General features: G+C 37.1%; 1 protein-coding gene across 14 annotated transcripts in view; it reads left to right on the forward strand.

The window, feature by feature from the left end:
- LOC5575390 (solute carrier family 12 member 4) overlaps nucleotides 1-24,475 on the forward strand; it is a 791,918-nt gene that overhangs the window by 563,463 nt on the left and 203,980 nt on the right. For all 14 annotated transcript variants that reach the window (XM_021849571.1, XM_021849567.1, XM_021849570.1 and 11 more), the window contains one exon: nucleotides 562-695. In XM_021849571.1, the coding sequence (XP_021705263.1) occupies nucleotides 562-695 (134 nt within the window). The remainder of the gene's footprint in view (nucleotides 1-561; nucleotides 696-24,475) is intronic.

Here is a 24,475-nt window from a genome sequence, read left to right on the forward strand (position 1 = left end):
GATTACAAAAGAATTGTAACAGATTTTTTACTCAGTTAGCAAGTTTTTCTTTTCTAGTAAAAGAAGTAATAATTATTGCTTGTGAATAGTTAAAATAACAAAAAATATTTTGTGTAACTTAAATGAAATTTGAAAAAAGGTGGCATTTGTGACAAATTTTAATATAATTGAGTTGGAATTTTGTTGTAATCTACTGGTCGGAGTGGCTGTCACGTACACAAAGCTAGCTTTGAATCGATATATTTCGCCACGAGCATTTATCGGAAGCAATAACAATAAATGATGAATATAACGAAACAATTTTACATTGGTGCAAAAGCTCACACTGGTTTTTCCTTTTGTTTCTTTCTCTCTTTCCCCTAACTGCACTCCTAACCTGATGGGTGATACTGCAACATTTTTCCGGTAAATGGTAACTGACATGACGGGAAACGGATTCCTCCTTGTGGTGTAATATGATCAACTTAATCAACCGATAAAACTCCATCATCCCCACTCTTCTATTACCAATCCTGGCTGACGGAATGACAACTTGACTACCGAAAACCCGAAATATCACAGGCACGCTGATCGGTGTCTTTCTGCCGTGTATACAGAATATTTTCGGTGTAATTTTATTCATCCGTTTAACATGGGTAGTCGGTACGGCCGGAGCTATTTTTGGGTTTTTAATTGTATTATGTTGTTGTTGCGTGGTATGTTTACAAGAATATTTATATTAAATAACGCACCAACCCACTCACGCACCGATCGCCCTCGCCATCAAGCATAATAATCCATTGACAGCCTCCCTCTATCACCCTCCATTAGCTTCGATATCGATAATATCATTAATATCAACTTTCATAACAACATCAACTGATTCCCAGCAAAGCTCATTCACTCCCATCCTCCATGCCGCCCGGAACGGAAATTCGCACAAGTGTCATTAGCAATTCGAAACCAACGACCGATGCACAGTGAGCAAATGTGAACTCAAAAACGCAACTTTTAGAAGGCGCTATTATATTTCTGTGCAAAATTTCACGAGGAATCGATTAACGATGGTCTCGTCTTGTGTGTCTTCGGAATAAAATTCATACATGATCAAATCAGAGAAGCAGATTTAGACTATGACCACTAATCTACGGTCAAAGTAAATGTTGTATAATAAAAATACAAGAACAAGTTTAAAACTGTTATGAGAACAATTTTTTTTATTTCTCTATTAGTATCATTTCAAACATTATATTCATTTCTTATATCTTGGTGTTCTGTGTTAGAAGTTTTTTAATTTTACGATCAAACCTTCATGCCAAACACTGTCGAATGTTTTTTCTATGTCTAGAAGAGCAAAACCAGTAGAATAGTCTTCAGATTTGTTGGAACGGATCAAAATTGTTACACGTAAAAGCTGATGAGTGGTCGAATGTCCATGGCGGAATCCGAACTGTTCATTGGCAAAAATTGAATTTTCGTTGATGTGGATCATCATTCTGTCCAAAATGACCTTTTCAAAAAGTTTACTGATGGAGGAAAGCAAACTGATTGGACGATAGCTAGAAGCTTCTGCAGGATTTTTGTCTGGTTTTTAAATTGGAACAACCTTAGCATTTTTCCATTTGTCAGGAAAATATGCTAATTGAAAACATTTGTTAAATATATCAACTAAAAATGATAAGCTACTTTCTGGAAGTTTCTTGATAAAGATGTAAAAAATTCCATCATCGCCAGGAGCCTTCATATTTTTGATTTTTTTTAATAATAGTTCTCACTTCTTCCAAATCAGTCTCACAGGTATTTTTAAAAAACGTTCTCTTGATTGAGAATATTTTCGAAGTCCTGAGTAACTTGATTTTCAATTGGACTAGTAAGTCCTTAATTAAAATTGTGCGCACTTTCAAACTGCATAGCAAGTTTTTGAGCTTTTTCGCAATTAGTTAGTAATAATTTGTTTTCCTCTTTCAATGCCGGTATTGGCTTCTGAGGTTTTTTCAAGATTTTAGTTAATTTCCAAAAGGGCTTAGAGCCAGGCTCAATTGGACCATGGCTTTTATTTTATTTTATTTTATTTTCAAAATTTTTGTTCCTTAATTGTGCAAAACGTTTCTTGATTTCTTTCTGCAAATCCTGCCATATAATTTTTATAGCAGAATCGCCAGTGCGTTGAAATTGCCTTCTCCTCACGTTGCTAAGACGGATCAAGAGTTTGAGATCATCGTCTTTAATCACGGATTCATATTTTACTTCAATATCAAGTTTAGTTTCTAAAGAAATGTTAACATCAAGATTAGAGTCAACATACGTTTCATATAAATTCCAGTCGGTTCGTTAATAATTGAAAGTGGAGCTGATAGGATTGAGAATCGCTTCATGGGATATTTGAAATGTAACAGGGACATGATCAGAATCAAAATCAGCATGAATAATAAGTTGGCTACAAAGATGACTAGAGTCGGTTAAGACCAAGTCAATCGTAGATGGAAGAGAGGAAAAACATGTAGGGCTATCAGGGTATTGAATTGAGAAATATCCTGAAGAGCACTCATGAAATAAAAGTCTGCCGTTGGAATTACTTTGAGAATTATTCCATAACCGATGTTTGGCATTAAAGTCACCAATGACAAAAAAATGACTTCAATTTTCGAGTCAATTTTCGCAAGTCAGTTTGGAGTAAATTAACTTGCTGTCCAAAGCATTGAAAAGACAAATAGGCAGCTATGAAAGTATATTTACCAAGTTGTGTTTCAACTGAAATACCTAAAGTTTAAAAGCGGGTTGGCTTTTAAAAAAGACGAATTTCAACACTTAATTTCACAGTTTAAAAGAAATATAAAATAGACCAATCTTGGGCCGGTTCTAAGGAGGTTACATAAATAATCATAAAAATACCCAAGGCCAAAGTTGGTTTGTTTAGTTCTCACATGACGACCGTTGCCAAAAAGTATAAAAATAAGTTAAGTCGGGGTCAGATTTATTTGTATTTGTATTTGTATTTAAAATAATTCATCTGACAATATTTCGTCTTAATGAATAAAAAACTATACTAAGTTACTACAGACCTAATTCGATTTGCAAATCGTTCAGTTGGTTCGTCAAAATTTAACAAATCTTCAACAGCCGTAAACTCACGAATACAGGTAGTTATAGGCTCATTATACCCGAACGCGGTCCTATGAAATATTGGCTGCAGCAACGTCATGTTCCGGAGGGATCGGTTCGGTACTCGAAAGTTGATCAGCGACAACAGTTCTGGGCTATCAATTTCACCGGTCAACACTTTGGCCACAAGCAGCGATTGCTGGATTTTCCGTCGATGTTCCAGGGTATCAAGTCCAAGTAGCCTACACCTATCTGGATATGGTAGTAAGTTGGCAGGATCTCTCCACGGCAGGTTCCTCAAGGCAGATCGAACGAATCGTTTTTGAATTCTTTCAATCCTCAGACTCCACGTTACTTGATACGGATTCCATACAATGGACACATTTTTAAGAATTGGACGAACAAGAGCACAGTATAGCGATTTCCAGCAATGAGGATCCGAAAAATCTCTCGCCACTTTGGAGATGAATCCTAACTGACGTGTTGCCTTCGTTATGATCGATGAACGGTGCAAGTCGAATGTCAATCTTGAGTCTAGCTGAATCCCCAGATAAGAGTATTGCCCTCAATACGGTAATCGAATAATATTGGATTCACAATACGGTGAAAAGTAATCACCTGACATTTCTCGATGCTTAGTACCAGTTTACTTCTACGGCACTAGTCAGCAAACAGATTCAGTGAATGCAGCAGGCACAAACAATCGTCTTCTGTTCGTACTACCATATACAATTTCATATGGTCAGCGTAAACAAGCTTGTATCCATCGCCCAGAGCTGAAGCAGCATCGTTAAAAAACAGTACGAACAGCAACGGCTCAAGGTTGCTACCTTGCGGAACGCCAGATTTGTTCGTGAACGGTGGTGATACGCAGCTATCAATCTTCACCCGCAATTCCCGTTCCGTGAGGTACGACTCCAGCCAAGAGACGAGCTGATTAGAAGTTCCAAGTCGAGATAATTTGCGCAGGAGTATCATGTGGTCAATTTTATCGAACGCAGCCTTCAAATCGGTGTAAATTACATCGACTTGCGCTTTATTCTCCATACTCATAATACACTTTGACGTGAAGTTCAGCATATTTGTTGTAACTGAACGGCCGGGCATGAATCCGTGTTGATCCTTGGTTATGTAGCATTTGGTTGCATCAAGCATAACTCCACATACTATGGTTTCGAACAGTTTCGAGACAGCAGATAGGCTCGTAATACCACGATAGTTGCTAACGTTATGACGGTCACCACGCTTGAAAACGGGCGTCATATACGATTGTTTCCAGATACGAGGAAATGTTGCTTGTTGGAATGAACGATTGAAGATATCACTTAACGGTTGTGATTAAGCTGCGATGCAGCGGCAAATAACAACTGCAGGTAAACCATCAGGACCCGGAACAAACGACTTCTTTATCTTTTTTGCAGCCTGTGAAACCATTTCTGGAGGTATCATGAACGTTCTTATGTCAGCTAAATCACAAGGAACATCACGCATGGCTTCTTCTATTTCCAAATTTGTTGCTGAACTTGCCACGAAAATTGACTCAAAGTCAATTTCATCAATTATGCACATGAGATGAACCAGCCTAGGGCTGAAAATCTCAATAATAAAGAAAAAAAAAAAATTTCATCAACATCAACGGTGATTACAATGACATTCCAATCAATTGTTGACAAATATGCCAAAAGAGCATCGAAATCAATCATACGGAAGTTAAGCGGTCGTTCATTTTCAGTGCGCATCTGCGCATCGTCATACACCATGCGGGATGGTAGAGAGATCTCCAGCGGGGGGTGGTGAGAATCAACGGGAAGCAATGGCATGGAACAAGAATTTACTTCCGCTTCACAATCCGACAGGCAAAAAACCAAATCAAGAATGTGATCAAGTGAATTCTGGACGAGATTCTTTTGACCAAGGCACAGAAAATTCATACCATCCAGAAGTGTGCTACTGGACAATGGGAGTTGAGAACCGTCGCATTGAATGACGCTATCAATGAAAAACCAGCGCATACGTGGTTGGTTATAATCACCTTATATGAGGACAGCATCACCAATCGTGCATTTCGCGCAGAGTTCCTCCATTGCGGAAACATGTCCGTTGATCACGTTTACGTCATTGCTTTTGTCGTTGTTGTTGTTGTTGTTTGAGAGGGACTTTAACCCGAAGGTAAATTGCTTTTGTCCGGTGGAACATATATTACGCACATCATAATCTTCCTACCTTTGATCATCGCAGAGGCACATATTTGCTCCAGTGTGAACAACACGACTGCTAAATCGTTGTGCTACAGCAATCAAAACACCACCAAAGCGGGACTTGCTACTATTGGCAGGGCTTCGATCACACCGAAAAACATTGAAGCCTGCACCAAATAGCTGTTGTGAGGTGATGCAGTTGTCCAGTCCAGTTTCGGTCATCATAATAACGTCAAAGTTGCAATCGGTGGCTGTTAGTAACAGGCTGTCAATTTTCGTCCTCAGCCCACGCACATTTTGGTAGTAGATCCAGATATCGTTGGCATTGTCACGACTGAAAGTGATGGACGATGAGGGGAGGTGATTGCTCGAATTGGATTCGTACTTGCCTACATCTACGGGTTGGAAGACCCCTTCACCAGTATCGAACACAGGACCGGGATGACTGCTGGTCGCTGGCAGGAATGGCTCGGCTGTGACGAGTGGATTGGGAGCTTCCGTGAGGCTAGCAGGCATGCATTCCGGTGATGAATTACGCACAGATGATTCGATGTTTGAAGACGAAGATATATTGCGGCGACAAGAGTCCAAACGACACACATGTGAATATATAGAACCTTCTACTAATTAGTTGGGCAAAAGTTGATTAAAAGGCGGTTGGGGCTATTTTTACCCGATCTGACCCAGTGACCCACCGAAATTATTTCGAACTTCCAACATCTCTTGAAAAACTATACATTCAGAAGAACCCATTCGAGCTAAACGAAGGCAATCCATCAATAATAGTCGAAATAAGGGTAAAATTAACATTTTTTTTATTTGCTGGATGGATACTGTGTCAGTATGTTCTGTAACTCAATATTTTTATAAGTTGTTGGTCCTTCATCGAGTTATGGATAGTTTACTGTACCTATATTCGAAAAAAATACATATCAATGTTATTTGAGCTTCACAAGAAGTTCTTGTCAAGAACTGCCAAAGATAGTAAGGTTACTTGGTGTAATGTGCCCTATTGGAGCAACACACCCACTTCATTTTCACGGATTTGTGGCTTCATTTAATGGTTACATATCTTAAATATCCGCGAAAAAAATATGTTGCACACATATGTTCTTCTAGAAGTATAAGCAACCAAAAAAATCCAAAAATATCGAAAATCAGGTTTTTGGATAAAAATGTTGTATCCGATAAGCAAGCCTCAGGATGAATGAACACCACTATACTATACTATTGTCCTTAATACAAAAAAATCATTTTATCGGGAAACGACTGCTATTGGACCTTTTCAAGCTTAGCAGATGGTGGAAATCTCATTGGAAACATGTCTTCAATGCTGTGCAAGTTTTTTCTACGGGAGGGGCATATTGCCCGAGTTGTTTTAAAACATCAGGATTTGGACCGTTTACAAAAACCATCTAGTACCATTTTAGAAGCTATCTGGCAAGAGAAGAATACATGCAAAGCATGACCAACTACATAAACAGTACATTGACAGAAACAAAATATAGAAGTAATGCATTTGATTCTCGAGAAATAATCGATTGGTTTTCAGGATAATTCATTATCATCATTATTATCATTATCGTGATCATGGTCATCGTTATTGAAGTTTACATCATTGTTTCAGAGCACAAAACAAAGAAAACAAATAAATACAAACCGAATTTAATACTATACCATTTAATTCCACTAGATTTTGTATGGAGTCAAGTCTAGTGCACGACACTGAAAACGGCCTTACAGTTGAGGTCAAAATACGAGTATCTGTCAAAGGATACAAATTTTGGTGGAATTTAATGGTACAGTACTAACTTTGGTTTATCATTTATTTATAGGTATTCCACAATACTAATCGGAGATTTTTTATCATTTATAGACCTTGTTATGTATGAAAAATGAGCACAGAATAAAAAAAAACAAGAAGCGAAATCGCATACTTCACGTCTACACAAAACTAGACCATCAACAATCGAACGCTTGTAATTTTTGGCATGTAAATAGGTATATAATACCGTTTTAAACCAGCGGCATCTTAAAGTTGCGATTTTGAGTCCGTTTCAACCCACTGTGCGATGACCGACCGGAATGGATGGAATTTCACATAGGAATTTACCGTTTTGTACCATTTTTCATTGAAATCAAGCAAAGTGCGCCGCCATTCGGCGGTGGAATGTTGTTAGCTGTTGGAAAGAATTTGTTTGGTAGAGTGCGTGCACATGGCGCGTTTATTGTGCTCACTCAATCTGCAATAAATTATGGCTCCTGATGGTGTAAATCAAGTGTGATTTCAGCATGTTGGGCACTGGGGGAGGGGAGGAAACACGAACCAATAATTTAGAGGGCAGTACATAAACGAACATTATTAGGACATTAATTTGAACCAATCCCTGGTTATCGAGTTGATTTATGGATTGAAATTGATACGCTTTAATGCACCTTTAAGCTCGGAAATAGACATGAAAAATTCATACTGAATGGTGATTCTGAAAAACTCCAATTATCAAGATTCCTCTGAAACTTTTTGTATCATATGGATTATACGACCAGTGAAATTATTTACATGTAACTATCTACATATAATAGCAGAAAAAATATTATTCATTCTTATAACTCTTTCTTCATCCAATAGCAATGTGGTAGATTTTTTAAGTATTTGTACCAATACATTCCATTCAAAACAGACCAGCTATTGTCCCGATTAACGTCCATCATTAATTATGGTTTGAACTGGCATCAAAAATGGCAGACAGTTTGTCAGATTTCTTTTTCCTCCAACCTCACTTTACCCCATCGATTGTTTCCCTTCTCCTTACGACCTTGGCGGCAAAGAGTTCTCCAACCCAGCGAGGAATGTTAATTACTTTTGATTGATATCGCCCAATCTCGAGCGGTAGATAGCGTCAAAAGAACGATATCAATTCCGAAGACCGACTGATAGCGGAACGGTTACGAACAAGAATCAATCTCGCGGGCCAGGCGCCCTTCCGAATTATGATCCTAATTACGGATGCCATTCACCCGGACGCGCGCCAATGATGATTGTTGACCGTGGATTATTCAAAGCTTAGAAGACACATTTCGTGCTGTTGTCACACGAATATGGCTAATGTACCAATATTCGCCACCACAAAGAAAACTATTTTCTGTAAATCAATCAAAAGGCTTTAGAATACGGTCAACGTGTAAACTGAAAGTTTATAATCCATGTTCAGCATGAAAAACATAAATACAGGTTAGAAACTTTGATTTTATATTTGAGCCAGAGTGCTGAATACTGACTTTGTACCAGTATTCGTTGTTTTCAATTTCTTTTTTAATACTGACTTTACCATCTACATTAATTTCTTATGGAGGGTGGCGAATTGGGGAGCACCATGGCGAAATAAGGTGCTAGAGAGCAAGAAATTGATAATTTTCAATTGTTTTTCCTGCAGACATCAGATTTCTTTGAATATGATCATACTATTTTTGATATGAGCTAATGAACACTAAACGGTTAATGCCAATTCACAACGTAAAACAGTATATAATGGGTGGTGCCAAATACTGGCACTATGACAAATATCGGTGCATCCACCCTAGGAACCAAGCACACAAACGCAAATTTCACGCAGATGGCTCGAAGGCATGCGATGAATGTGTTTTCCCATCCTTTGATTTCATCAAACAATTCAACGACATGTTGTCTGCTAACATTTACCCAAGCACATTGTTTGCTGCTCCAGAATGAGCGGGTGAAGTGGATGATATGTACGATGCATACATACGGCACCGATGTGAAAGTTCAAATTTTCATTGAAGAACAAATGTCAGCAACACATCAACCGCGTCTCTCGAAAAGGCATATGTACTGCGACGAGATGTTTAAGGATCAAACTTGAGGGCAAACACGTGCATGATGAAGATTATGTTCAATGCTTTGCGAAAATGAACTACTACTGCCTGGAAAAACTTTGTTCGTGATTTATCTGTTGCGAAAAGAGATGCTGAGATAGACGCATGCAGAATAATATTCCAAGGTCAACATTGACAATTTTAAATGAATGTTACTTTTACGTTCGTACTTGATAAAATTAATCTAAAAATTTGAACTGTATCGAAAGAAATGCCAATGCATAAGCTATCTGACCTTGGACATAGCCAGGGAGAAGCTGGAAAGAACAAATAGAAATCAACTTATGTTTATAAATTACCATTGTATTTGAATCATTAAACGGCATTCATATACAGTTAAACCTCCATGAGTCGATGTTCCATTACTCGATATCGATTCATGGAATCATACTAAAAATCAAATTTCATGGTTACTATGATGATCCCCTCAAACAGCTTTCCATGGCATTGCTGTTCCATGACTCGTTATTTCCATGAGCCGATGGTCCCTTTACAATCGACTCATGGAGGTTTTACTGTACATAAAATAATTGCGTGAAGACAAACTTCAAAGAGAAAAAAAATCAGACTTCTATCAAAGATCACCAATAGTCCATAACAGAGCTGGCAGGAACCTGTCAAAACTTGGTTGTACAACTTGAAGGATCTTGACAACAGAATTACGATTCTCCAAGGAAAAGTTTTAAAATCCCTCAACAAATTTTCAGGATCTTCCTCCAGGTATTCCTCTACATATTCTTTATTATATTTTTCATGTGATTCTTTCAGGAAAGCCTCCAAGAATTACTTCAGGGGTTCTTCTAGAAATTATTCTATGAAGTACTTCTAAATCTTCCAATGAGCTCTCAGGGATACCTCCAGGTATTCTCTTGAGAATCCCTAGAAGAATCATTGATTAAGACGAAGAAATCAAAACAAACACGTTTAAAAAAAGATACACATAATGGGTTTCATGCATGCCCCTATTCCCTACTCGCCGTATAGTAACGCACATGCGCTAGTGTCTATGCACGAAAAATCGCTAGAAGGTAACGTGAAAAATATTTGTATGGCAAAAAGCATCTAACGAATTATTTCTCAAAATTGGGAACTATTTTCGAAAAAATATTTGGTACCGGTTGTACGTGATCATAATGAGCATCATGCCTACCAAATATTTTTTTGATTAAAGCTTTCATTTACGAGAAATTGAAGTTAGTTGCCTTTCCCCATACAAAATGAAACGAGAAAACTTCTGCTGATCAACTGTGGTCATGAGCAAAGCTGTTAATCCATTGAGTAAGATTCACACAAAACCAGATTCTTCTGGATCAACACATAATTTGTGTAATTTTTACAAATGCTATGAAATCGCCCATGTGCTGGATTCCTTTCTTTTTTCTTATTTTTTATGGCATTCAGATATGATAAGCCATATGGAACAATCCCGTGTGAACTGTGTATCTGCGTGAATGGCATAAACAAAAACCTTTCGCCATCTGGTGGCCACTAGGAGAACGTAACGTATTATTTAACTTTTGACTCACCAGAACGGCGCATGTCGCCTTGAAAAGACGGGAGTCGGGTATCTTTTTTCTTCTAACCATCTATGGTACCTACCCTATGATATGAACGATTCTCTAAACTAAGTTCTACGATTTTAACGCATATGGGGAGTGAAATCAATCCAAATATCAAAATCAGCAATTTTCAATTCTAGATACTTTCTTCGAGTTATGTGAAAAATAGTATTATTTTGAGTAAAAAGAATGGCGGCCATCTTGGATTTCGACGCCATTTTTTGGCATTAACCGTGTCGAAAAAGAGTGGATTTGAGCATTGTGACAGCATTTATGTTCTGACTAATGCACAAGACGGTGGCGCTATCGATGTTTTCCATAGCGGTTGTTTTTGTTATTTCCATGATTTTTGTTATTCCATACTACATAACGACAAATTTTATAGCCACAAAAGCTCTCTATAATGACATTTTTCGGTACCTTGAAAATTTTTCCAATGTTATAATTGTTCTTTATAACGACTTTTCCCTATTTCGACGGTTTGTTGCGATGTCTTTATGACACTTTCGAGTATTAACAGAAACTATAAGAATTTTTTTAAGCAAATTTCAAAGTACAGTTCTAAAAATTCCACTAATAGCACGCCCAGGAATTTTTCTACACATTCTCCAATAGTTCCAAGCTCGACTTTTTTTCATATTAGTTCCTTGCAAAAATCTTTTTTTAACTAGTTTTTTTTTTGTTTATTGCTGTCTTTTTTTCTGAATTCTGATTTTTTTTTAATTTCTGGATAGAATGCAACCTAGGACAAAAATTAAAACTTGTCCAAATACACCTATACTAATTCAACCACTCTCTTGAAGAACTCTCCATAAATTTCTGTAATAACCCAGTTAAAATTGATAGCTAAATAACAGTTAGTTCAATTTAAAAGAGACTGTATAAACATAATCTTGTTGTTCAGCTACCAATGTAACTAGGGTATGATACTTTTTCTGGAATTCTTTTAGCTATTACACTAGCTGAATAATTTAGTATGTATTTAGGGATTCCTCTGATTCTTCTAAGAACTACTCAAGATATTACTTCTAATAATTACCATGATTTCATCAGGAGTGTCTTCTGCAAATTCTGAGCAATTCGACCATGGAATTTTTCATAAAATATATCTATCCAGACAACCAGAGAGTATACTTATACGAAACTCTTCCGAACTTATCAGATAATTTTCTCTATGAGTCTTTCCATAGCTTCTCAGGTAATCCTTTCAAAGCTTTTCTGAGAAGTTTTCCAGGTGGCTGAGGTCCGTTGAGCAATTGCAATCTTATCTTTGTAGCTTTTGAAAGCATCTGTGAGTAGTGGTCCTTAGCTTCAAGGCAATAATATCTAGCGGCCATTTCGGATTATGAAATCTTCTACAGGAAGCTACTAAACTTAAGGATTTCTCTGTGAAGCATTCTCAATCTTCTCTGGGAATGTTTCACAAGTTTCTCAAAGATGATTACTTAAGCTTTTATTAGAAGTATTCCGAAACTTTCTTGGAAAGTTTTCCCAATCTCTTTTGGTAAACATTTCCATACTTCTTTAGAAAACTTCACCAAGTTTCTCTGTGAAGCTTTCGGAAACTATTTTGGGAGGCTTTCTCAAGCTTCTTCGGATAGCATTCCAAAACTTCTCGATTAAGCTTGTGGGACGTTTTCTGGGAAGCTTGATCAAACTTTTAAGGGAAGCATTTCAAAGCTTATCTGGGAAACTTTACTAAAAAGAGAAGATATACCTTCATAAACTTCCCAGATAAAGGGGAAAGCTTATATATACAGCTTTTCTCAAAGGCTTTCCTGGGAAACATTTCCAAGCATCTCTGGTAAGCTTTCTCATGATTCTCTGGAAAGCTGTCCCATATATCAATTTAAGGCATTTGCAAATTACTGAGTAGCTGTCGAAAGCATCAATTGTGTATGTTTGGAGAATCACCAAATCTAAAGAGCGAAACACGGAGCAGTTGGTTGTTAATCGTTTTAAGCTAGAACGAGTTCATTTTATTTGATCGGATCATTATAAAGACTAAGGCTAACTTACAGTTTTAGTGTTCTACCGCAAGGCTAGCTGGTTATAACGCAATACTGCAACGACAGAGTCTAGTATATACAGTTATTTCAGTAACGGTTTTTAGTTATACAATAGCATTATATCAGAGAAATAACAAACGAACCTATGTGCTTTCATGAAAAGGTTATTAACAGTAAATCTGATCGAATTGACAGCGCTAATATAATCGCTCGGTGTGATTAGTCCTAAGTTTAAATCAACGCAAATAATCAGTAAATATCTAGATGCAGACGTATTATTTCTTACCGTGAGGGAATATAGTATAAAAATAAAATTCAACCTTTAGAAAAGGTGATTTTAACAATCGAAATCCAATAAAGAAAACTGCTCAATTCTCCTCATCTCCGTTTATGATAGGTACGTTATGACCTACTCCCTATCCTATACAGATGCCCTGTTGTAACCACTTTGATCCGTTCGGCCGAGGGCTTTGCTGTGCGTCGCAACAGTGTAATATCTCGAAATTTTTCGAGCTAATTTTAAAGGTTCAGTTAAAAACTTTCCTGAAATTCTCTAAAAAAATATCTTTAGTTTTTATGGGAATCTTTTCGAGACTTAACTATGAAACTTTTTCAAGCTTCTCCGGAAAGTTTTCCCAAGCTTTTTATGTAAGCTTTCTCAAGTTTTACTAAAATTTCCTTAATCTTTTCTTGTAAATTTTCTCTTCTACTTCTCTCAGAAGCATTGCCAACTATGTCTGTGAATCTTTTCAAAGGTTATCAGGGAGCATTCTCAAGGTTCACCAGAAAGCTTTCTTGAACTTCTTTGAAAGACTTTCCCAAACTTCTTTGGGCAATTTCACGAAGTCGCAGAGAATCTAACCCATGTTTCTTTGGGAAGCTTCCCTGGAAAATAATCTCAATCTCCTCTGAAACGCTTTTTTGAAGTTTGTCTGGATTTTTTTCCAAAATTTCTTGGGAGGTTTTCGTATGCTTATACGGGAAACTTTTCAAACTACTTTGGGTCGCTTTCTGAGCGTCACTAGAAAATATTCCCAAGCTTCTTCGATAATATTTTCTAAGCTTTATCAAAAAGCTTTCCTAAGCTTATCTCAGTAGCTCTCCTACGCTCATCTCAGAAGCTTTCCTAAGTTTATCTCAGAAGCTTTCCTAAGCATCTCTCAGTAGCTTTCCTTAGCTTCTTTCAGAAGCTTAACCAAAGCTTTTTGATGCTTCTCTAGAAAATTATCAAAAGCTTTTCTAAAAATGTAAAAAAAAATCTTGTAAGCTGAAATCACCTGGAAAAAATCTTTCGGTGGCTCACCTTATCATTATTTTAATGCATTCTACTGCATGTCGTCCAAACGGCTTATACGACAGAAGAGGCGATTTATGTGCATATTTTATATGATAAAAATTGGCATAAAATGCGAGTGTATAGATTTTGTTGAAACAAATCTGTAACCTTATTCGACATAATTTATAAAAACAAAATTTATTTGACAGCTGCCACGTATTGATTCGATTTACTTTGTACGTGTACACAGAACGAAACACAATGCACAGATGAACTCAGAAATTATCGTTTGATACGAACTCGTCAACCCAACGATTTTCTTCGCCATGGTGTGCGGGTGTATTGTAATTCGTACTTTTCACGTTAATACTTATCCGACTTCAGGATGTCTGAGCAGGAATTCTAACCAAATTTATCCTAATAGAATCTTCTTCAAATATATCTTGCAGATATTTCAAAATTTGAAAAGTTGGAACTATAAGTTAATTCAGCAGATTACACAAAAATTGTTCTTCAGGTATCTGTCAGGATCTATCGTTCTGTATTTTGAATTTCCCCAGGGATAATCGAAAATTTCTTTGAAAATGTTTAGGATCCAGTTCAGTTATTTTCCTTAGAACTCCTTTAATATTTTTTTGAGGATTTTAACAAGAATTAAACCAAAATTACTTTGAGAACATGTTAGTAATTCTTTCAGTTTTTAATTCGTTAATTGAAGCATACATAAGAAAACAGATTTCAAAACTGCTCAAAAGAATCCCAAGGATTTTCTACAATATAAATTGGATGTACTCCCAAAATAGTAAAAACAAAAATTTCAGCTATGAATATTTCAAAAGAATTCTTAGATAATTCCTTAGAGGAGTTCTTGGAAGAATTTCTAGAACAATTTTATAAAATAAAGAACCTTTAATGCCTTAAATCTAAATCTCTGAAGGAAGTCTTCAAGATGAGGATCCTTTAATTAGGATCCATGAAAATTCTTCATGAAGTTTGTAGAAAAATATATTATATAATTTCAGATGAACTACCAAAAATAATATATTTAATGTTTAAAAAAAATCAGGATATTTCGGGAGATTTGTGGTCATAAGTATGCACTTTGGAAGGAATTGAAGAAAAAATCTTGTTTCCTGGATCCTGGATTAACTAAGGTAAAGGGAGTCTATAGAAGATTTTTACAAATGACTGAAATAAATAGGTGGATAGGCATAGCGAGGGAGCGACAAGATTGATTTTTTTTATAATAGGTGGTGAAAATTGAGCAAGCCATTTTAAAGTCAGTAAACATCGAAGCGTCCTGTATTCTACCTAGCTTCTCTACTGCAGAAGGGTTGGCTCAAAGCTTTGAGCTTTGCTACCAACACAGGCCTGTGTGTCCAATATAAAAAAAAATCAATCTTGTCGCTCCCTTGCGACGCCTATCCTTTGCGACCGCTATAGCTATAACAAAAATAATTTTAAACAATCACGGTCGATACCTTCTCCAATGTATTAGGCAACATCACTAGAACGATCTCAGAACAAAATCTTAAAAAAAAATTAGAAATGAAATATCAGAGGGATTCAATTGACAACTTTTTGCATATGTTATCAGTTGAACTACTCCTCTAAGTCGAGTCTAGCACACAACACTGAAGATGGATATACAGTTGAGGTCGAAATACTCATAGATGTCAAAGAATACAAATTCTAGTGGAATCAAATAGTATACTACTGAATTCGGTTTTTGATTTATTTATACACCTCTTATAATTTTTTTAAGAATTCTTGAGATATTCTTCAAGCAGTTAAAGATGACATTTTTTCAAATATATTTGACAAAATTCCTGAAGTAGTTCCTTGGATTTTATAGAGCTTTAAAAGAATATTTTATAGAATTTTTAGTGAATTTATGTCAGATATCTTGAAACAACATTTAGAAAAGCTTTTTTAAGTTGGTTTTGGAAGAAACGCTAAAAGAGCTAATAGAAAAAAAATGTGGAGAAGCTCTAACTTCTTGTCAACAGCAGCGTACTAAAAGGAACTCCGATCGGCCGATCAATAGGAATCTTTAGACTTTTTACAATCGTTTACAAACTGTTAACTAGAATCGTTAGGTAGCCGAAAAATTGAACTAAGTCTCGTTTTGGACTCCTTTTTGTTCAATGTGAATTTAAGAGGAAGTTGCAGGTTCTTCATGCAAGAAGGGTGCATTACTTGGAGCGAAATACGTTGAAAATGGTCGTTTTTGTGTAAATTTGTTGATTACCGTTGAAGTCGCTCACTCCCCCTGATTCAAATCCTGGCTATGGCCTATGTGTGCTCAATAACATTGCAAATTTATATATCGATATATCTCTTATGACTGTTATGGACATGAATAAATCATACTAAAATTGCAAACCCCTCTATCACCTCTAGCACTGCTGAGCGTAATACCTTCTACCTTCACCTGTTCAGCTGTGATCAATTTTTTATTAAGGTCATACAATATACATCCCATTGCCTGGTCGATCAGATCAGGGTTTTCATATATGCAAATTCGCCGGCAGCAATGCTCTCCTTTGATCCAAACTCGGAACAGAACACAACAGAATCCGATCAGACGGAAGAAACAAGATTATAACATAATGTCTTATGTTGAAATTACAAAAAATCTAACAAAATTTGCACCAAATAAAACAAGAGTATAACAAAGTCTTTTGAAATTATAACGAGATTGTTACAGAATGTGTTTCAAGGATAAAACAAGATAACAAAATTATCGCATAATATGTTACTGATGATGACATGTAAAATATAGCATATGTCGTTGTTAATCTGTTACAACAAATAGAACAAATTAAGAACCAAGCCATTATTTTATGTGATGTTCACCTTCTGTTGAAAGAAATAAGTTGAAATCTTGTTATGTGATTCTGGTCGGGAATCCAACGAAAGAGAGTGCGTGGAAAATGAATCGAAGTCCATAGCTGCAGGCTTCAGCATTTCCGACCCGAAACATAACCTATCATATGCATTAATAATACATTATATCCATAATTGAGCTCCGAGTCCCGGTAGCACATCACAAATGGGAGTGGTTTGCAAAAACAAGTTCGTGCATCATCACATTTATGAATTAAATTATACCAGCCTTTGTAAGATCTTTAAATTGTCATCAACAGTTGGCAACGAGGGGAATTGGCTTCCACTGAATTCAAGCAAACACGTTTACCACCTAATTGCCAGGCGTGTGCCTAATGATGTGTCGCGCGCAATTAACGCAGGGAAAAGGAATGGAATTTTTTTTATTCACTTGGTGGCAAAAGTGTAGTCATTTCTTCGCAAACGTACTGCGGTAAGAGCCATTAAATTCTTCTCCCGATTGCCATTGTGCACGGTTGTCGTTTTTGGAAGTAATAAATCTGTCTTTTGAGAAATACTAGCCAGTCGACTGTGGAAAAACAGGATGTAGCTCAAAAATTTCAGGCTTTCCTGCAACATATCAATGAAATGTTTTAGTTAAGGGGCCTTCTTTAGCCGGGTGGTTAGAGTACGCGGCTACAAATCGAAGCCATGCTAAAGGTGCCTGGGTTCAATTCCCAGTCGGTCCATGATCTTTTCGTAAAGGAAATTTCTTTGACTTCCCTGGGCAAACAGTATCATCGTTCATGCCACACTATATACGAATGCGAAAATGGCAACTTTGGCAAAGAATGCTCTTAGTTAATAACTGTGGAAGTGCTCATAAGAACACTAAGCTGAGAAGCAGACTCTGTCCTAGTGAGGATTTATTGCCAACAAGAAAAAGATTTTGATTTTTATTTGCTGATTTTGTGTAACATCGATCAATGTTATAAAGAATGATGGGTCTTGGGTAAGATTAAAAATAGTGTATCTAACTAGTTGCTAACGGAATGCTTTCTCGATTTTTTTCGCACCAGAGTTTAAAGGTTTTCCGGAAAGCTTGTTTTATATTACCTGTAAAGCTTTTCCACCCTTCGTAAGACACATTCCCAACCTTCTTTGGAAACATTTTTCAAGCTTCTTTGGAGAGATTTATAGGCTAATAGGGATAGTTGTGCAATTTTTTTTTTGTGGGGAATTATTACAATTTACACTGGGAAGCATTTATCATCTTCCCTGGGACGACGCTCCAAGCTTCTCTGGGGGGCTTTTCTAAGACTGTCAGAGAAGCTTTTCTTTGCATCTTACGAAGATTGTCTAAGTTTTGTGCTTAGCTTCCCCCTTTGCTTCTACGAGAAGTTTCTCAAGCTTCTCTTTCTTATGAAGCTTTATTGAGCTTCTCTTTGAAGCTTTACAAGAAATCTCTACCAAACTTCTCACGGAATGTTTCTCAAGCATCTCAGATAACAAAACTTCTTCGAGAAGCTTACTTCTCTGGAAAGCTTTCCCTAGCTTCTCTGACAAGCTTTACCAAACTGCTCAAAGGAAATGTGTGGGCTTCTGGATATAATGCAATCATAGTGCTAACTACTATTTGGAAACTATTACTAGATTCTCCGGGACGATGGTCCAAGCTTATATGGAAACTTTCGCAAGTTTCTCTGGAATGTTTTTCCAAGCTCTTCTGAGCTTTTCAGAGAAGCTTTCCTAAGCTGTTTAGAGAAGCTTTCCAAAGTTTCTCAATAAAGCTTTCTCAAGTTTTTCTGGGTTGATTTTAGATTCCTGGAAAAGTTTAACAAAGACGATGTCTCAAGCTTCTCCGGGAATTTTGCTTAGGTTATAAGGGAAGTTTTTCCAAGCTGAAAAAGGAAGGCTTTCTCAAGCTTATCTGAAAAACATTAACAAACATCCCATGGAAGCTTTCCAAATCTTCTCGATGAAGATTTCGCAAGCAACTCTGACAAATTTTTCCTAAATTTAAAACCTTTGCGGAGAAGTTTTCCCAAACTTCTCTGGGAAGCTTCCCCAAACATTTATAGGGAAATTTCCCAAACTTATCGGGGAATTTTCACTGGGAGCCATTCCTAAGGTTTCCCGTGAAGCTTTTCAAAACTACTCAGATAAGCTTTTCAAAATATCTCTGAGAATAGTTTTAGGTGACTGGGGTCAGATGTTCATTTTTTTTTTCTAGGGAGCTATTGCAATCTGCTCTTTACATGATTCGTTACAAAGCATGTAGTCCTATGTGAAACTTTCGAAAGATAGAAAAGCTCTTCTAAACTCCTCTGAGAAGCTTTCTTAAACTTTCTAAAGCTGTTTTTTTTTAATGTATAATAAAGCTTCTCTAAGAAGCTTGCTAAAGCTTCTCAGGAAAGCTTCTTCAAGCTTTCTGGGCAGCTTCAGCAAGCTTTCGGGGAAGTTTTTTCAAGCTTCTTTTGAAAACTTTACCAAGCTTCTCTGAGAAACCTTTCTGAGCTTTCCTGAGTCTATGTCAAAATTTAAGAGAGAAGCATTCCCAATCTTTTTTTGTTTTTTTTTTTGGGTAATTGTCGATTCCCAAACTTTCTCAATAAAGCTTTCCCTAGCTTCTCTGGTTATTTTTTTTAGATTCTTAGCGAAATTTAACTTGAACGGTGTAACAAGCTTCCCTAGATTTTTTTTTTCTAAGATTATAAGGAAAGCTTTTCTAAAATTCTCTGAGGGGCTTGAAAACTTATATGAAAAGCATTACCAAAAGCCTCAGAGTAGCTTCCCAAAGCTTCTCACTGCAAGTTTTGCCATCTTGTCTGAGAACTTTTCCCTAGCTTAAGAATGTTGGCAGCTTCCCCAAGATTTTCTTGGAAATTTCCCCGAACCAATCAGGAAAGTTTGTCTGGGAGCCATTCCTAAAGCTCTCCGTAAAGCTTTCCAAAGCTACTCAGATGAGCTTTCCGAAGCATCTCAGCGTTTTTTCTAGATAACTGGGGTGAGTTGTTTTTTTTTTCTTCATAGTAGCTATTTCAATCTTCTCTTGGTAGATTTTGAAAACTACTGTGCGTTGCTACTCTAAGCTCCAAGAAAACATGCAGAACCTTTTTGAGTTGCTTGTAAATTTGTTATGGCGGATTATGGAATCTTCTGATAGAAGTTACCAAGCTTAAAGTTTCATAAATTTCTTCACGAAGCATTTCCAAATTCCACTGGGAAGATGTCGCAAGTTACTTACTCAAGCTCTTCTTGAAAGTTTTCCAAAACTTCTCTGGAAAGCTTTCCAAACCTTCTCTGGAAAGCATTTGAAACTTCCTCTGGAAAGTTTTGCAAAGCTTCTCTGTCAAGCTTTCGAAAAATTAATTTGAGCTCTACTAAAGTTATCTAAGAAACATTCTTGAAATTTCTCTAGCTTCTTTGGAAAGCATTATGAAGCTTTTCTAAGAAGTTTGCAAAAGCTTTTCATGCTTATTGGGAAGCTTTCCCAAGCTTCTAATGAAGACTTTACCAAGCTTCTCTGAGAAACTTTCCTGAGCATATGTCGAAAGCTTTTATATATTTCTCTGATGAGCTTTCCCAAGCTTCTCTAAGAAGTATTCTCACACTTTTCTGGTAGACTTTTACTAGATTTTCTGATAAGCTTACTTAAGGTTCTCTGATCAGCTTTCTCAAACTTCTCTGATAAGATTTCTCAAAGCTTTCCTATGCTTAATTGAGAAGCTTACCCAAGCAACTTTACCAATCTTCTATGGGAAGCTTACCCAAACTTCTCGGAGATGTTTTCGCTCTCTCTTTTCCAAAGTTTCTATGGTAAGCAGAGCTGTGCTTCTCTAGGAAGCTTTTGTAAGATGCTCTCAGCAACTGACAAAAACTTCAATTGTGGAATATCCCGAACTGTTTCGAGTTGCATTGCCATTCCACTCTTTTTTTTTTCATGCCTCAATAGGAAGCTTTTAATTTCTTCTTTTCTCGAAAGCTTTCTTAAGCTTCTCTGGAAAGCTTTATCTAGCATCTCTGGGAAGCTTTCCAAAGCTTCGTTTTGAAGATTTCTCAAATTTTCCTGGAACTTCCCAAAGCTTTTGTGGGAAGTTTTCCCGATCTCGTCAGTAATTTTTCCCTAGTTTCTTTGAGAAGCATTTCCAAACTTCTCTGAAAAGCTTCACGAAACTTTTTCGTTTTTTTTTTTGTTTTCTAGCTTCTTCGGGATAGCTTCCGAGCCTTTAACGGAAAGTTTTTCAAGTTTCTTCGGGTAGTTTTCTCATGCTGAGAGATTTCCTCAAGTTATCCTGGAAATTCCGAGTTTTTTTTTCGAATTTTCCCAATATTGACTGGCATTTTATCCAAGCTTCTCTGAGGATCATTCCCAAACTTCTCTCGGAAGCTTTACAAAGTTTCTTTGATATGAAACATTTCAAAGGATATCTGGAAGCTTTAATAACGTTTTATAGGAAGCTTCCTTGAACTTCACAACCTTCTTTGATTAGCTTACTAAAGTTCCTGAGAAGCTTCTCAATACTCTTGCAAGGTTTCTCAAGCTTCATCGGGAATTTTTTTTTTAAGTTTCATGAAAACCCTTCTTAATAGCTTACTCACGGTTACCGAAGAAGCTTCTCCAAGTATCTTCAAGATGCTTTTCCGATCTTTAACATCAAAAACTTCCTTAGGCTTCTTTGAGGAGCTTTCTTAAACTTCACTGCTGAGTTATCCTCAATCCTTCCCTTTAAAAATTCAAAAAATATCTAGAAAGCTTTAAAAGTAAAGCAACCAAAGGAAAACTCCTTTAATTTTTTTTTTGAACTCTGGCGATTTTTTTTTTTTTTTTTTTTTTGATAGCGTATCAAGCTGCTTTTTGTAGATGTTCGAACCTTTTTGATTAATTAATCAATTTTTTCCTATGATACTTTTCCAAGCTTTTCTGTGGAGCATTTCAGGCTCCTCGATACAGTGATCTAAAGCTTTTGCAACTTCACTGAGCAGCTATTCTAGCCTCTCTGAGCAAATGTGAAAATTTTGTATGAAATACTTACTTGATACTTGATGGGCAACAATTCCTTGCTATTGCGTTGAATCTACGCTGAATGAAGAAGCCTTCTCCATTGGACCCGGTCCTGGGCAAATCGCTTCCAGTCGCCCTGAACGTTAAGCTACCTTAAATCCTCCTCAACTGCAAAAAGCCATCTGGTGCGCGGCCTTCCACGGAGGCGACGGCCTCTTCCTGGTTCCCTGCTGAATATTTGTTTAGCTTGACGTTCCTCCGACATGCGAGCTACATGCCCAGCCCACCGCAGCCTGCCGTGTTTTATACGCTTAACAATATCCATTTCATTATAGACTTGGTATAACTCGTGATGTATGAAATAATGTCCCAAAATTAATGAAGTCGTATTTTCAAGAAGCATTTGAAGTTCTTTGCAAACTTCTGATTGCGGTTCTCAAAACTTTCAGATGCCTCATGAAAATTGTTCAATGCTCTATTACAACGCTATCTCAAGCTAATGCTATACTTGTCTCGGAAACTTTTTCAAGTCTTTCTTGAAAACTTATTCAAGCATATTTATTTATTTATTTTTTCAGAATTTGAATTCATTGTTTCAAAATTTAAATTTAATGCTTATTTGTAAAAAAAAAACTAATACTTATAATACCATATGAAACCTTTGGAAAGCTCCACATTATAGAAAATTTGTAAAGCTTCCCAGAAAAAGTTGGAAATGATCCTCAGAAAAGCCTGGGTAAAATGCCAGTCGATATTAGGAAAACTTCATAGAAAAGCTTGAGGAGTTTCCAGGATTATTTCAGAAAGTCTCAAAGCTTAAGAATACTTCTCAAACAAGCTTGAAAAAACTTGCCATAGTAGGCTCGGAAGGTTGTCACCTCCCCAGGGGAAAGGTCGCATGAGACGGAGACAAAGATTGGAAAGATGGAAGTAGTGATATTGGTCCCCACGACCCACATGCCAATTCTGCCTACTAACCAGGTTCGAATTAGCGGAACCAGAGACAAAGAATCGAGTCACTTCGTATCAAAAGAAAAGGGATAAATTTTACATGCAAAAGAGTGGGTGTATTTATTAAAGGGTGCTACTTACTATTTGTGTCCTTAAGTGCTATTGGTTTAGTACTTATCCTAGGGTATGCTGTCAGTGTTGTGAGTGTATCCCACGGCGGCAGCATATGGTCATTCGGAGCAAAAGGAGTCATGCTCACCGGCACCAGGCCGGACTCTCCAGAAACAGGCCAATGCAGCGGCCATGGTGGGATATCGCGTCACCAAACCGTTGGACAAAGCGAATTACCGCCATCACCAATTTTGGATTGAGAGAGAAAGGCCTATACAGAACGAAAGCGGCACTATATTCGTCCATCACAGCACTATTTGGGAATGGGTTTAGAATTGGCATCTACTGCTTACCGATCTCAGTAATTATTCCACTTTTATTCCATCGTCCTCCTTACATCCGTTGATGCCATCATTGGAACGTGAATGGCTGTTAATTATAAACACATGAAGTTATCACACCAATCTCTTCTAAGATCTTCAGAGTTTCACCTTGTAGTAACCTCCACACTTTGCTAATTTTGCGAAACCACAATTCACCACTTTCTAGCTTTGCTAGTCAGGCTACAAAATAAATCTAGCACACTGCCTGCTTGACGATCAACTATCAACAAGCTACTGAATCTCAGGCTAATAATCGGAGATCAATTTATGATCCATCGGGAATATCGGTGAGTGCAGTTCGATCACTCAGCGGGTGGTGATAAGTAGAACACAGCTGGACTCATGAAAGAAACTCCTTCATGACGGGTTACTGAAACCACTTTATGGCATTACTGCTATGAGAATGGTATTATTGACTTCTAGTTCTGGGTCCAGCGATTCCAATTTTCCGAGACTCACTCTCTGCTCTGATAGAACCAATCTGTCATGTGGGAACTGAGAACGGGTATGGACCGAACGGCGAATGTGAGCGAATAATGACCCCTGATACTGCAGATGCTCTGTTGTTCTGTTGGTTTTCTGTGTGTAGTGATTAACACATGGTAAGGAATGGAATCTATACCTTTTATTTTGCACGCTAGACATATAGAGCTACCAGTTTGCTCTCGCGTTGCAAAATCGGTAATAGTGTACAGGTTACAAGGTATCTCAAAAAAAAAACTTCTTAGAAAATCTCAAGAAAGCTTCTTAGGGAATCTCGTGAAAGCTTATCAAAGAAGCTTCGGAAAACTGTCCAAAAATCTAGAGAAAACGTTTTGAATCAATTCAAGGAAGCTTCCTAGAGAACCCTAGGAAAGAACCCAGATTATCATTGAATAGCTTCACAAAGAAACAACTTTTGGATTCCGAAAGAAGGTCGGGAAAATTTACAGACAAGATCGGGAAAACTTGCCACAAAATCTTAGGAAAATTCCATGAAGTTTGAGAAATTTTCTAAACTACCCAAGTAACCACTAGCCCGCTAATTCGCCTTTTTGGCCTTATAGGGCTATTATACGGCCAACATAGGGCATGTCAGCTGCACAAAAGCACTTTAGTAGCACGCAGGGCGAATTATAGTGCTATACGGTTACTTGGGTAAGCTAAGCTTTGGAAAACTTCCCGGACAAGCTTGAGAGA

This window comes from Aedes aegypti, chromosome 3 (genome assembly GCF_002204515.2).
Source record: "Aedes aegypti strain LVP_AGWG chromosome 3, AaegL5.0 Primary Assembly, whole genome shotgun sequence".
Lineage (NCBI taxonomy): Eukaryota > Metazoa > Arthropoda > Insecta > Diptera > Culicidae > Aedes > Aedes aegypti.